This window comes from Atractosteus spatula, chromosome 7, assembly GCF_055471065.1.
Source record: "Atractosteus spatula isolate fAtrSpa1 chromosome 7, fAtrSpa1.hap1, whole genome shotgun sequence".
Classification (NCBI taxonomy): domain Eukaryota; kingdom Metazoa; phylum Chordata; class Actinopteri; order Semionotiformes; family Lepisosteidae; genus Atractosteus; species Atractosteus spatula.
In genome coordinates this window covers 14,937,209-14,953,524 of record NC_142712.1, presented here as the reverse complement: position 1 = coordinate 14,953,524, position 16,316 = coordinate 14,937,209, and the positions used below count along the sequence as shown (strand labels likewise).

Below are 16,316 nucleotides of genomic sequence, written 5' to 3'. Positions count from 1 at the left end.
CCAGGAAGGTCACCTCCCACCGCAGGAGCTCGCATTTGCGGGGGTTGAGCCTCAGGCCAGCACGGTGGATGCAGGCCAGCACCGCCTGGAGGTTTGTCAGGGCCTGGTCGAAACCCCGGGCATGAACCAGCAGATCGTCCAGATACAGCACACACTGGTTCCGCGGGACCGATGCCAGCACCCTCTCCATCAGCATCTCGAACGTCGCCAGGGCATTGCACAGGCCAAAAGGCATGACAGTAAACTGCCAGAGGCCCTGGCCGATGGAAAAGGCCGTCTTCGGGCGAGCATTGGGAGCAAGCGGTACCTGCCAGTAGCCGCAGCGGAGGTCCAGGGAGCTGAACCAGGTCGACCCGGTGATGTAGTCCAGGGCGTCATCTTTCCTCGGCAGGGGGTAGGAATCTTTCCGGGTGACCTCGTTCAGCTTGCGGTAGTTGACGCAGAACCTCCACGAGTCTTTTTTTTTTACCAGTACAGCTGGCGCCGACCACGGGCTCGCGGAGGGCTCAATCACCCCCGCTGCGGCCATCTCCCCGATCTTTTCCTCGGCGGCGGTCCGCTTGGCGTGAACCATGCGTCCCGGTGGGATGCGGATGGGCCGAGCGTCGCCGGTGTTGATCTCGTGTTGGACCAGGGCAGTGCGGGTGCAGTCCTCATCTCTTGCCGCAAAGAGATCCTCGTTCTGGGTGAGTAGCTCCTGGAGCCGCTGCCGCTGGTCCTGATCGAGGCCCTCGCAGCTCCGCCGCCGCCGCCGCTGCTGCCACTGCCTCTTTTTCTCCCGGCTCCGGCAAGCCCGCGTCCCTCGGCCTTCGCTGGGCCTGCCCTCCACCAGGTGAAGTCGCTCCCTCTGCCACACCAACTCCTGCCGGCTCAAGTCCAAACTGGCCCCCACTCGCTGCAGTAGGTCCAGCCCCAGAATGCAGTCCTCCTGGATGGGTGCGAGGTAGCAGGGGTGGTGCACCGTCGCTGCACCTAGACGGAAGGCAAGCACCTGTTTCCCCCGGACTGCAGCGAGCTGTCCCGTCACGGTCCTCAGCCGCAGGCTGGAGGCCTCCCATCCTGGGGGGTTGGTGCCCTCGGTGTCGGGGAGGACGCCCGGCCGGAGTAGGGTTACCGATGAACCGGTGTCGAGTAGGGCCAGGCAGGGTTGGTCCTCGATTTGGCAGTGGAGGTACAGGCCCCGGCTACAGCCGACTCGCCCCACGGTGGCGTGAGGGGCGCCGGTCTTAACAGCGCTCTCCGGAGCGGGGGTTGAGGTGTTCAAGGGGCAGCCTTCCCCACGCCGAGTCGCCCCGTTCCTGTTTCCCGACGCCGATCGAGGAGTGCGAGGTTCGGGTGCCCGGCAGAACCGGGATCGGTGTCCCCTCTTCCCGCAGCGGTTGCAAATGAGCGTACGGGGCTGTTCCGCGGGGGTCGTTGCACGGGCTGGCTCCTCTTCCCCCTTGCTGGATTCCTCCGTCGTCGCCTCGGTCAGCCGGCAGGGCGCAATGCGTCTGCTGGCGCTTCCAGCCACCCCGAACACGGCCTCAGCCCGTGTAGCAAGGGCCAAGGCCTGTTCGAGCGATGTTGGCGCGGCCAGCTGCACGTGGCGCCGCAGCTCCTCGGGTGAGAGGGCCTTGAGAAAGGCCTGGAGAGCCAGCTCTCGCTGCGCCTCCCGGGGGAAAGTTGGGTATCCTCGGCGGGCGAGGAACGTGACATCAGCGGCAACCGGGCCCAGTCGCTCTCCTGGTCGGCGCCGCCGCAGGGCCAGCCTCTCCCGCATCAAGTCCGGCGCCTCCTCCACACCGAAGCGCAGCTGGAGAGCTGCTGCCAGCGCTGTGTATTCGCCTCTGTCCTCCTCCGGGACGTCCAGGAGCACCTGGCAGGCCGCTCCTTCCAACGCCGCCGCCAGGTGCCCGGCCATCTGCGCCCGGCTCCAGCCATTCGTCCGGGCCGTGAGCTGGAACTGCGCCTCGTGGGTTTCCCAAGGCGCTTCCCCATCGTAGCGACCTGGTCGCACCCGCGCCGATGGGTGTGGGAATCGCTGATTGGCTCCGGCAGGGAGAGTATCCTCTCTCTGGGGCGCCTGCTGACCAGCAGTAGCGGCCAGTTGCCCCAATTCTACCGGCGGGACCACTATTGAATAGCCCTGGTAAGGGCTGTGGTCACCTGTCGCACCCAGGAGTTGCTCAGGCTCCCCATGTGCGCTGCCGATGGGTTCTGTTTCTTTCAGCGTCAGCCGGCGCTTAACAGAATCGGGTAGTGTCTGCCATGATTTGTCCATCCTGCCCGCTTCTGACACCAATGTATCGTTTTCAGGTTCTTTTCAGAACAAAGGACCAGTGGAGACGCGATTAATAAACCAAGCGCTAGCTTTATTCATTAACAACCACACAAAACCAAACACAGGATATACGCACACATGAGGAGACTGACGGAACACGCACACATGTTTAGGGTGGTAATTACTCAACAACACGCTATACTTTTATAAGACTACACAGGGCACTAGAACTACTAGGACATTATTTACACAGGTAGGGTCAGCCGCTGGTCATCGTGCTGACCCTCAGACTCTCCCCGGCTACCACTCCCAGCATGCCCCGCGGTACTACGAGCGCCTAGGGGCGCTTCCTCCTCACCACCAGGCGAGGGCGTTACAATAGTATTTGTCCTCGCTGGTAATTTAATTATTTCTATTTATAGTTAAAGAATACTGGACTTATGATTAGGACAGGAAATCTACCTCTTGATCTATGAAACCAAGATTTATTGATTCAACATTTTAGTTAAAAAAACTCACCCACTCACTCACTTGCTTATCAGGCTGGTAATTAATCTTTTTTTTTAGAAAATATAAACATTAGGAGTACATGATAATGTATTGTGATAATCTACTGAGACAATTCACAGTGACTGAAGTCTGTGTGTTGCAATTTGTTTAACATGTTGAATGCTAGAACAGAGATTTATGCTAAAAACATTCTACTGTCTACCCACTTCTTTGAAGAAGTACAGGAAGTGGATTGTGTCCTTAAATTTGGTTAAAGCTGTTTTTCAATATCCTTTTTATATCTAATGTAAGAGTATTGTTAAAATAAAATACTGACCAAAGTCAGTAATGATTTAAAAGTGTTCATTTTATTAGTAAAAAAAACTGTAAAATACTAATCACATAATGAATATAATTACAAATGAATTATATTTACAATATGTATGCATGTTTCCATAATTACATATGATTATATCCAGGGGAATGACATCTCTTTTTCCTAATGGCCACATTGTATTCTTTCTACTGGAAATAATGTGACAGGAATAAGGAAGGAAGGAAGTCTCCGCTGAACCCTATTTCCATACAGGGTGAGGACATAGAGGGGGTGCAGTCCTACAAGTACTTAGGGGTACACCTGGATGATAAGCTGGAGTGGTGTTGTAACACCGACGCCCTGTACAAGAAAGGTCAGAGCCGACTGCGGCTGTCAGGGTGTATAATGCTGCCCTAGGCTAGAACTGTTAGCCCTTCCTTTGCTCGTCTATGGACAGCATGTTGCTCCATTGTCCTTTTTTTGGGACACTCAATCTGTATATACCTATGCACATTTTGAACATATTTTATTGTTTTTACAGTGACTATGAGCATATTTTGCACCCTACGTATTTATTTTTATTTATTTGAGATTTATTTTGTATTGCTTTATGTATTTTAATTTTTCGTCTATTCTGATGTCTTTTTTTTTGCTCGTCTTGGGCTGGACTGCTGTAACACATCAGTTTCCCTTTGGGATCAATAACGTCTTATCTATCTAGAAATATTAACTTGTTGAATTGAACCTCTGATATAAAAACTGAAAAGGGCAAAATCAAGGGCGTGATACACTTCAACCCTCCATCATTTCTGGGGATGATACATGTATGATTTATTTGCTTGATGGAGGAGAGGAAGATTGGTGGAGGCCTGCCAGTAATGACAGCCATTCAATTCACCCAAGAGTCAAATCTGTGGGAATCAGGATCTTTCTTTAAGAACTGGATTTGGAAGAACAATACTACATACATTTGAGAACCACCTGCTACGTTTGTTACTCATACAGTACATCACAAATTTTGTAATAAAGGATATTGTTAAACATATGCACATAATTGTTTGTTTTTCCTGTAAAACCTGCTTTTCCACATCAGTCAAATCTGTCCCTGGCAACTTCATTGTGTATTAGGCATTCAGTACATAGTTATAATAAAAACATCTTCTAGGCAACATGTACTGTAGTAAAACTTTTAGAATTAGAACTTTTAGAACTTTAGAATATTGTGTACAATATTGGTCACTACTTTATAAAAAAAAGTAGCTGCCCCTGGAATATGTCTAGAGAAGAGTGACCGTATACATTCTGGGTTTAATGCGATGCCTTATATTTACAAAAGAGGTTAAAAACGATGGATTAATTAGCTATTGTTCTTAGAAATTAAATAAGCTAGATAAGCCAAATGCCCTTCTTTCTTTTGATAACTTCCTTCAGTACTTATAATGCAATTTTAAATTATTTTTCTACACAGGAGATACAGCTCACCTGGTTTTCAGCTGTTTTCGATCTTAACCTTTTGACCAAGTTCTGCTTGATTTCTTTTGTTTTGAAGCAGTAAATCAGAGGGTTTATCATGGGAGGCACCAGGCTGTAAGTCAGAATCAGGACAATGCGGAAATCAGTGTTTATCGAAATATTCACACTGTTTGCTAGGTAAACAAAACACCTGGGAAGGTAATAGAGAGCTATGATACACAGCTGAGAAGAGCAGGTGGAGAATGCTTTGTATCTCCCATTAGAGCTTGCAATCCTCATAACAGAGAGAATGATCTGAACATAAGAAAATATTATAAAGAAAAGGGGAACGAGCAACACAATTATGGCACTAATTAAAGCCACTAAGCTATAGGACCTGATGTCTGCACAAGCTAGCCTGGTTATTCCTATGTGATCACAGTAACAATGTACAATAACATCGGGCCCACAAAAAGGCAAAGTGACTGCCCGAATGGTTGAAATAGCAACAATAAATACTGTTACACCCCATGAAAAAGCACACATAATGAATACATTGGTGTTTTTAAGCAAAGTTGGGTATCTGAGAGGGTTACATATTGCAATGTAGCGGTCGATTGCCAATATCATTAAAAGAAATGAATTTACTGATCCCAAGTAATGGACAAAAAACATTTGTAGGAAACAAGCGGAAAAAGGGATAGCTTGGGAACCGAACCAGTACCTGGCAATGATTTTGGGCAATGTAATCGTACTGAAAGCTAAATCTGCCACTGCAAGGTTCCCAAAGATGAGATAGGTGGGTTTCTGCAGGTTTTTGTCAATGATGATGACCACAACAATAAATCCATTCCCAATTAGAATTGCCACGTAAATGAGAAAAAAAAGAGCAGAAACCAGTGAATAATATTGTGGCAGAAGTCCAGGGAAACCCAAGATGAAAAACTCTGTGATTTGGGTTCTGTTTTCCTCAGGCATGGCAAGCTCTTCATGTAGTGTACTCTAAAACACACAGAAAAAACAGACAAGAACAAATTAGAACATCTCATGCAGTAGAAACACTTTCAAACAACTGATGCAGATTCTTAATGATTTCTTACAGAGTAGCACAGGTAATATCATGCTATTATATTCTGTTATGCTGTAATATCTCAAGTGATGCCTCTTGAGTCCCACATAACTCACAATCAAAATATGAAATTCACTCTCTTCATGCAATTTCCCATGACTTGAAGAGACTAGCTTTATCGCTAATGCATTTAAAAGAAACATATTGTGATTTGTCAGAAAACTGCAAGAAGAGATTTTGTCATCCTCACCATGAAGCTCAACATTTATAAACACAAAAAAAAACCACCTGCAGTATAATGAAGAGCTCAGGGTAGGGAACTGCCTGAGAATTTGAGCTGCAAGTAAAACAAAATAAGAAAATATCTTTTGATCTAAGGAGTCTTCTTCAGTTGTGTGAAGAACTAATTAGGCCATAAAGATTAGGTATATGTAATGGATGGATAAAACAGACTAACACTGAAGAGTTTGTGCAATATTCAAAGCAGATTTACCTATTGTTTACAAAAATATTAATGAGGAAAAATATTTTTCTAATAAGTGTTTCAATGTAAGCACGTATTAGAGATATTGTGTTCTTAAAATTCACTTTGTTAAATTACTGTTGAGACATCTGGGATTATATCACAGACCCTCAATGAGAGAAAGTCTTTGTTTTTCTCTAACCATCCTGAGTCATACTGAGTCAAGTGAGCTGAGCTGTAAGAGAAAGCAGATGAACATTTTGTCCTTACCGTTCAATGTGTAATCACTGAAAACTTCAGTTGTAGACCTACTCTTCCTGTGCCTGACATTATTTAAATACAGTATCTTTCCCCCTTGGACTGCATTTATTATTACGTCTCTCCAAAGGGAGGTAAAAACCAGAGTACCTACTGTACATTATTATAAAAGATAAAACACTGTGTTTACGAATGACTAAGCAGAAGTCACCAGTGACATTTTATTCCATAATTTCATCATTGAAAACTCATTATCTTAAGCAATTGTAACATATTTAGAAATAATTTATTGTATAAAAAAAATGCTACACTTTATTTTGTTTGCCTGTATACCCGTCTTTCTTGTTTGACCTGCTAGTAGATTCTACAACCAGGGACACATCATCTTCATGTTTTCTGATCACTTTGTTACTTTTTGCATCTGCACGCCCTTGATACTGCCCTGGTTGTGCATCAGGTCTATCACACTTCCAGTACCAGTGTTATTTAACTTGTTTATTTATAGTCGTAATGTCTGTCCAGCCTGGATTAAGCAAAATGGATACATGCAGAAGAAAAATGTCAGACACCTACAGTCGTTTATACAGTAGCTGCAAAGTTTAATCAATTTAATAATAATTAATAATAATCATTGTTTTTGGTGATAACACAAACATGGTTACATATTGCTTAACTGTTACGATCCCTGCCTCTCGGCAACGGAGGAGGCAGAAGTAGGCGTAGCCCCTATCCATCAGTTCACCTATCAGTTTTCCCATTCACCACCACACCCCCGTCTCATCCTACTTAAACACCTGTCCTTCCCTACCTCGTTGCTCAGTATTGGTTTTCCCTTTCGAGCTTCCTGGTTGCGCTTCATCTACTCTGTGTTTGTCTTGGATTTCGGTTTGCGGTTTTTCCCTTCGGACTTCGGCTTTTCGGATCTCGGCTTGGATTGGTACTTTCGCTCTATTTTGGATCACTGGCTACCTCTGGATTCTCGGATTGCTTTACGGACTACGACTTCGGATCACACTTCGGCTTCGGTACTCGTTCCCTTCGGATATCTTGCTTCCCCTGGACTCTCGGCTTGTTCCTACGATTACGGTTTGCTTTCGGATTACGACTTGGATTTGTTCGCTCCTGCAAGTGGGTTCATTCACTGGTTCGGTCCCTATTACCGAACCCTTAACAGAATACTGAGCCTTTTAACATGGACCCAGCGGAGCAACAGGAGATTCGCTCGGCTTTGGATCAGCACGGACAAGCCTTACTCCAGCTCCAGGCTTTTGTCCAACAGATCTCTGCGCACCTGTCTGCAATGCCGCCCATCGGCAATCTAGGAAGCAACGCTGGAGCTGCCGCTTCAGCTCCACCCCCGCCAGCTGCTACTCCTGCCCCTCGACCTCTTCCACTAACTCCACCTGACAGGTTTGACGGCAATCCTACCAAATGTCGGGGCTTCTTAGCACAGTGTGCGCTGGTTTTCAGGCTCCATCCGGAAACTTTTTTTTCTCCTCAGGACAAGATCGCCTTCATAGTTTCACTGCTAACCGGCCGCGCTTTGGAATGGGCTACTGCTCTGCTTGATTGCGGGGCTCCTGAAAGTCAGGATTATGATCTTTTTTTAGAAAAATTTAAGGGGGTTTTTTGTCGTCCCGTAGTAGGCCAAGACTCTGCCTTCCGCCTCTCCTCCATCCACCAGGGCCGCCGGTCTGTACATGATTATGCTATTGATTTTCGAGTAGCGGCAGCAGAGACTCACTGGGATGATGAGGTCCTTATTTTTCTTTTCCGACAAGGACTCAGTGAAGAAATTAAGGACCATCTGGTAAATATGCCGCAATTGGACAATACCTTGGAGGAAGTTATTTCACAGGTATTGCAATTAGAACTCAGAATTCGTCATAGGAGTGCGGAGAGATCTCGGCCCCCTATTCTAGAGGCTCCTCGGCTATCACCTTTCAGATCTGCCGACTCGGAACAACCTATGGAAATAGCCCGCACCCGGTTAACCCCTGAAGAACGAGAGAGGCGCCAACGAGAGGGTCGCTGCCTGTACTGTGGGAAACTCGGACACTTTAAAGCAGCCTGCCCAGCTGCGTACTCCTCCTTGAGGCGCCGCCCACCTTCTCGGAATCCTAAGGTGAGTGAGAATACTCAATTCCCTCAGTTTACCTCAGGATTTTTTATTTGTTCTACCCTATTCTGGGATAATGAAAGGAGACCTCTTCTTGCTTTTATAGACTCGGGGGCGGCAGGAAACTTTATAGACGCCTCCGTCGCTCGAGCTTGGAAACTACCCTTGACCCTGGTGTCTACCCCTCTTTGTGTCCAGTCCATTGATGGCTCCCCCGTATCTCCAGGGCTTATTAGGTGGCGAACGGAAATTATAAGCCTGCAGATAGGCGCCACCCATGTGGAAGATATCTGGTTTTATCTCCTGGAGACTCCTACACATCCTCTGGTGCTAGGCTTTCCTTGGCTACAGCAGCATGACCCACACATTTCTTGGTCCCGTAAAGAGATTGTAGCTTGGGGACCCAGATGTATTAGAAGATGCTGTCGCCTACCAGAGAAGATTGCACTAATGGCGACGTCCCCTTCAGGGGTTCCTACCATACCCCCTCAATACTCTGATCTACAGGAAGCCTTTAATGAGCAGGAGGCCTTGGCCCTCCCCCCTCATCGACCATACGATTGTGCCATTGACCTTTTGCCCGGTACTATCCCTCCCAAAGGTCGTATTTTTCCACTCTCCAATTCTGAGTCTGAGGCCCTGAAAGTCTATATACAAGATTCTCTGAAGGCTGGGCTTATACGTCCATCCACTTCACCAGCATGTGCCAGTTTTTTTTTTGTGGAAAAGAAGGATGGTGGGCTCTGTCCCTGCATCGACTATCGTGGCCTCAATGAGATCACCATCAAGAATCGGTACCCTTTGCCTCTAATTCCAGCAGCACTTGAGTCTGTGCATAGAGCCAAGATCTTTACAAAACTGGATTTACGAGGGGCCTATAACCTAATCCGCATTCGGGAGGGGGATGAATGGAAGACGGCATTTATGACAACCCATGGACATTACGAATATTTGGTCATGCCCTTTGGTTTGGTTAATGCTCCAGCAGTGTTTCAATCTTTTATTAATGACATCTTTCATGATCTCCTACAAAGATTTATCTTGGTTTATCTAGATGACATATTAATTTTTTCTGATTCCTTCCAGGATCATGTTCTCCATGTCAGAGAAGTACTCTCCCGGCTCATTAAGAATAAACTATATGTCAAACTAGAGAAGTGTACCTTCCATGCTTCGAGGATTCACTTTTTAGGGTACGTCATATCGCCGGAGGGGGTGGAAATGGATTCGAGTAAAGTCTCGGCGATTACTGATTGGCCCACTCCCAAGAATCTCAAGCACATTCAACAATTTCTCGGCTTTGCTAACTTTTACAGGAAGTTTATTCGAAACTTCAGCTCGCTGGTTACTCCCATAACCTCTTTGACCCGTAAAGGCCCTAAACAAGGCAAATGGACCCCTCAAGCCGAAGAAGCATTTCAGTGTCTGAAACATCTGTTCACTACAGCCCCCATCCTAAAACACCCTGATCCAACTTTGCCCTTTGTGGTCGAAGTGGATGCTTCTGGTCATGGGGTGGGTGGTGTTCTCTCCCAACGTCATGGAGAAAAACAGATTCTTCATCCCTGTGCCTTCTTCTCTAAGAAGTTATCCCCTGCCCAAATGAACTACGATGTCGGTAACCGTGAGCTCTTGGCCATTAAGCTGGCATTGGAGGAATGGAGGCACTGGTTAGAGGGTGCTCATCACCCTTTTTTAATTTACACTGATCATAAAAACCTGGAGTATCTGCAGTCGGCCAAACGTCTTTGTCCTCGCCAGGCTAGGTGGTCCCTTTTTTTTTCCAGATTCAATTTCTTGATCACCTACACTCCAGGTTCCAAGAACATCAAGGCAGACGCCCTTTCACGGATCCACGACCCCCCTGAGGCCGAACTGATTCCAGAACCCATCATCCCATCTGGTAAGTTCCTGGCAGCGGTAAGATGGGACATTGAGGTAATTGTCCGACGAGCCTTGGTAGGGCAGACGGTTCCTCCTCAGTGCCCTCAGGACAAGTTATTTGTCTCTAATTCCGTCAGATCGGCAGTTTTACAATGGGGACACGACTCCCGTTTCGCCGGACACCCTGGATTCCACCGTACCTTGGATTTCATCTCCAGGGACTTCTGGTGGCCAACTATGGCCAAGGATGTCAAGGAATATGTCCAGGCCTGCTCTATCTGCTCCCAAATGAAGTCTTCCCGGATGAGGGCAGCGGGCCTTCTTCAACCCTTACCCGTCCCGGACCGTCCTTGGACCCACCTCTCAGTAGATTTTATTACTGACCTTCCACCCAGCCATGGACACACGACTATTATGGTGGTGGTAGACCGTTTTTCCAAATCTGCTCATTTTATTCCCCTACCGTCTTTACCTACAGCTCGAGAACTAGCAGAATTGTTTGTACAGCATATCTTCTGACTGCATGGCATCCCTAAGGATATTGTCTCTGATAGGGGTCCTCAGTTTGTCTCCTGGTTTTGGAGGGCCTTCTGTAAGTCACTGGGCGCCTCAGTCTCACTTACCTCTGCTTATCACCCTCAGGCCAACGGTCAGACAGAACGGATGAATCAGGAACTGCTGACCTATTTACGGACTTATATCTCCTCTACCCATGATAATTGGGTGTCCTTGCTCCCATGGGCAGAGTATGCACACAATTCTTTGTATACCACATCTACTGGCATGTCTCCCTTTAAGTGTGCTTTAGGTTATCAGCCTCCTCTTATCCCTGACTCCCATCCCAACACAGAGGTACCTTCGGTTCAGGACTACATCTCTAACCTGAAGACCTTCTGGAGGAAGGCCAAAGCCACCCTTCTTCGCACCTCCGCTCAGCAGAAGAAGGTGACTGATCGGCGCCGTCGTATCCCACCCAGACTTCGACGTGGTCAGTTTGTATGGTTATCTACTCGTAACCTCCCTCTTAAGCAACCATCTGGCAAGCTTGCTCCCAGGTACATTGGTCCTTTTCGTGTCCTCGCCCAGATCACCCCTGTAACTTACAGACTGGCCTTGCCTCCTACCCTTCGGATCCATCCTACTTTCCATGTTTCCCTCCTTAAACCCTTTCGAAGATCCACCCTGTCTAAACCGCAACAAAAACCCCCACCGCCTCGAGTAATTGATGGACTCCCTGCTTTCACGGTCAATAAAATCCTGGATTCCCGATGGTCTCGTGGAGCCCTACAATATCTCGTCGATTGGGAAGGCTACGGTCCGGAGGAGCGCTCGTGGGTTTCGGAGAAGGATATTCTGGATCCCAACCTCATCCAAGACTTCCACCTTAACTTCCCGGATCGTCCAGTTAGGGCGTCAGGAGCCGCCCATAGAGGGGGGGGTAATGTTATGATCCCTGCCTCTCGGCAACGGAGGAGGCAGAAGTAGGCGTAGCCCCTATCCATCAGTTCACCTATCAGTTTTCCCATTCACCACCACACCCCCGTCTCATCCTACTTAAACACCTGTCCTTCCCTACCTCGTTGCTCAGTATTGGTTTTCCCTTTTGAGCTTCCTGGTTGCGCTTCATCTACTCTGTGTTTGTCTTGGATTTCGGTTTGCGGTTTTTCCCTTCGGACTTCGGCTTTTCGGATCTCGGCTTGGATTGGTACTTTCGCTCTATTTTGGATCACTGGCTACCTCTGGATTCTCGGATTGCTTTACGGACTACGACTTCGGATCACGCTTCGGCTTCAGTACTCGTTCCCTTCGGATATCTTGCTTCCCCTGGACTCTCGGCTTGTTCCTACGATTACGGTTTGCTTTCGGATTACGACTTGGATTTGTTCGCTCCTGCAAGTGGGTTCATTCACTGGTTCGGTCCCTATTACCGAACCCTTAACATTAACAAGCCCTTTTTTGGCTCTATTAAATCACATGTATTTTTACAAAAATGTTATGCCACAAGATTTTAAAGCACTTATGAATTAAATGCATAACAAAAGATAAACTAAAAGGTTATGGCCCCCCACCGCAACCCTGTGCTTGATAAAGCAGTTTGGAAATGGATAATAATAATTAATAATTGCTTATACTTATATAACGCTTTTCTGGACACTCCACTCAAAGCGCTTTACAGGTGATGGGGACTCCCCTCCACCACCACCAATGTGTAGCCCTCACCTGGATGATACGACGGCAACCAAAATGCGCCAGAACGGTCACCAGACATCAGCTATCAGTGGGGAGGAGAACAGAGCAGTGAAGCCAATAAAGGATGATCATGCATAATTGAGCATGATATTCTTGTACAACTTTGACTTGTGTAAGAACTTAATAACCTCATTAATGGGGGAGTTGATGGGGCACAGGAGATGAGGTGATTTAACCTGTTGAATGTTGATTATCTAGTCACCACAGAACTGCCCTTGTAGTGACTAGTTGGTAACTGACTTTACGGTGCTACATTGACCTCAACCTGCCAGATGAGAATGTGACAGCTATGCTCTGGATAACCCTCTTTCCTCATTGAACATCTGTGGGGTGAGAATGGGATGTGCTTGTCCAGGCTCTGAGGAATGAGGAATGAGATTTTCCTGCTGTTACTATCATAGTTTAGCCATCCTGGTTATAGTTTATAAACCCTCTGCTTATCAATCCTGATGATGACAACCTTTCATAAATATGATGAATTTAACTAATGCATGTTGGTTCAATGAAATGTCTACGCACGTGCTACAAAAGATTTAATTGTTTTCTTGTGAGGAACGTACGGTCTACGTAAGTGATTTCCATTGAAGCTCGGTAAGGATTATCAAACAAGTCAAGTAAATAAATATCTATGAATAAATTTAAAATAAATAAATATGGATCTATCACAAGGTGGTGCCATACAGCTTTATAAAGCCCTCCTAACCAGTGTAACTTTCTGGATTTGTCATGCCATCAAAAGTCTATATTCTTACATAAAAAAATGTTTATTTGTGGATAGGTTATAATCTCTTCAAATCCCTATTTCATTTGTAGTAAAAACATATTAAAATAATAAAAACACAAGGAAACCAGTGTGTTACAAGGCTTCGAACTGCAGTTATTCATTTTTAACAGCATGTCTAGTAAAATAACGTGTATGTGGTTCCGCCATGTGGTCACTTAGCATTACTGCAGTCTAGTACTGCACACAGTATATTGCTGTATATCTAATTAGTAATATGATAGCTGTTTTGTGACATATATAAACATTTTGAACATTTTAAATTTAGTTTTTGACACAGACTCAACATCAAGGTAATCGCAAAGTTTTGTTTGTGCATCTGATTCGAGATAAAATTAGAAATTAATATGAAATACGAAACTCAGGGCTGGATTTCTTCTCTAGTCAACGTTTAAAGGACCGGATCAACAGTAATATGCATCAGATATAAAAATACAAATCGAGAATTGTGGAATTTTTCAAGTTATGAAGGCAGTAAGAAATATTTAATGTATAATTAAAACAATTGACAATGATGATAATAAAGAGCTTCCCAAGAAAATCAAAGTATTAAAACAGTGACAGTGACCATATTAGCCATCAACTGTTACAGCACATTCAATTTTTTAATTTTATTTTCAGGTTTAAGTCTAAATGTACTTTAAAGCAGTAGAAGAGGTGAGTTTTGTTTCTCAGAAGTTTGTTTTCTATTGTCCAACATATCGGACACAAATTTAGAATTTACTGTATAACAAATAACTCCAGCTATTTCTGTGTGTTTACTGGTAATAGAAATAAAAAAACAGTGCATATTTGAAGGCCTGAAACGTCATGTATTCCACTCTTTGATCTTCACCTTTCAGTGTGGAATTATCCTTTTTACTCCTTAGCAGGCCCGCACATTGACTCACCTCCCCACCTGAGTAATTACTATTGACATACTGTAGCAGACAGACCATGCAGTATCTGTTTAGTGTTTTCAACTTCACAACAGCAAATACAGCATGTTACATTACAAATCTGTAACATACATTTACATACTGTACCTACAGTATTTTTCCTCGCTGGTAATTTAATTATTTCTATTTATAGTTAAAGAATACTGGACTTATGATTAGGACAGGAAATCTACCTCTTGATCTATGAAACCAAGATTTATTGATTCACATTTTAGTTAAAAAAACTCACCCATGAATAAATTGCTTATCAGGCTGGTAATTAATCTTTTTTTTAGAAAATATAAACATTAGGAGTACATGATAATGTATTGTGATAATCTACAGAGACAATTCACAGTGACTGAAGTCTGTGTGTGTTGCAATTTGTTTAACATGTTGAATGCTAGAAGAACAGAGATTTATGCTAAAAACATTCTACTGTCTACCCACTTCTTTGAAGAAGTACAGGAAGTGGATTGTGTCCTTAAATTTGGTTAAAGCTGTTTTTCAACATTCTTTTTATATCTAATGTAAGAGTATTGTTAAAATAAAATACTGATCAAAGTCAGTAATGATTTAAAAGTGTTCATTTTATTAGTAAAAAAAAACTGTAAAATACTAATCTCATTTGTAACGATATTCATTATGTATTATATTTACAATATGTATTTATGTTTCCATAATTACATATGATTATATCCAGGGGAATGACATTTCTTTTTCTTAATGGCCACAGTGACAGGAATAAGGAAGGAAGGAAGTCTCCGCTGAACCCTATTTCCATACAGGGTGAGGACATAGAGGGGGTGCAGTCCTACAAGTACTTAGGGGTACACCTGGATGATAAGCTGGAGTGCTGTGGTAACACCGACGCCCTGTACAAGAAAGGTCAGAGCCGACTGCGGCTGTCAGGGTGTATAATGCTGCCCTAGGCTAGAACTGTTAGCCCTTCTTTTGCTCGTCTATGGACAGCATGTTGTTCCATTGTACTTTTTTTGGGACACTCAATCTGTATATACCTATGCACATTTTGCACATATTTTATTGTTTTTACAGTGACTATGAGCATATTTTGCACCCTATGTATTTATTTTTATTTATTTGAGATTTATTTTGTATTGCTTTATGTATTTTAATTTTTAGTCTATTCTGATGTCTTTTTTTTTTGCTCGTCTTGGGCTGGACTGCTGTAACACATCAGTTTCCCTTTGGGATCAATAACGTCTTATCTATCTATCTAGAAATATTAACTTGTTGAATTGAACCTCTGATATGAGAACTGAAAAGGGCGTGATACACTTCAACCCTCCATCATTTCTGGGGATGATACATGTATGATTTATTTGCTTGATGGAGGAGAGGAAGATTGGTGGAGGCCTGCCAGTAATGAATGTCATTCAATTAACCCAAGAGTCAGATCTGTGGGAATTGGGATCTTTCTTTAAGAACTGGATTTGGAAGAACAATACTACATACATTTGAGAACCACCTGCTACATTTGTTACTCATACAGTACATCACAAATTTTGTAATAAAGGATATTGTTAAACATATGCACATAATTCTTTGTTTTTCCTGTAAAACCTGCTTTTCCACATCAGTCAAATCTTTCCCTGGCAACTTTATTGCGTATTAGGCATTCAGTACATAGTTATAATAAAAACATCTTCTAGGCAACATGTACTGTAGTAAAACTTTTAGAATTAGAACTTTTAGAACTTTAGGATATTGTGTACAATAGTATAAGGCGATGCCTTATACTTACAAAAGAGGTTTAAAACACTCAACCTATTCTACTTTCTTAGAACCTGCAGTGAAACACAAACCCCAAAACATAATGGAAACTATGGGGAAGTGCATTTAAAAAGGGAATGTTTTATGTACAGAGGATCTTAGGAGTCTGAAAGAAGTTGGCCATGCTGTTTGAAATGACACCCTCACTTCTTTCAAGAATAATCTGGTTAAAAACCATGGATTAGTTAGCTATTGTGCTTAGAAATTAAATAAGCTAGATGAGCCAAATGCCCTTCTTTCTTTTGAAAACTTCCTTAAGTA

At 44.4% G+C, this 16,316-nt stretch overlaps 1 protein-coding gene across 1 annotated transcript; it reads right to left on the bottom strand.

Moving 5' to 3' along the window:
• Positions 1-4,520: 4,520 nt before the first annotated feature.
• On the bottom strand, positions 4,521-6,530 carry LOC148830613 (olfactory receptor 1E16-like). The gene is made up of 2 exons (XM_088921961.1): positions 6,522-6,530; positions 4,521-5,504 (listed from the first exon to the last, which is right to left on the bottom strand). Exons 1-2 carry the CDS (start codon positions 6,528-6,530, stop codon positions 4,521-4,523), a joined length of 993 nt encoding a protein of 330 aa, XP_088778087.1.
• Between the last annotated feature and the right edge of the window lie 9,786 nt (positions 6,531-16,316).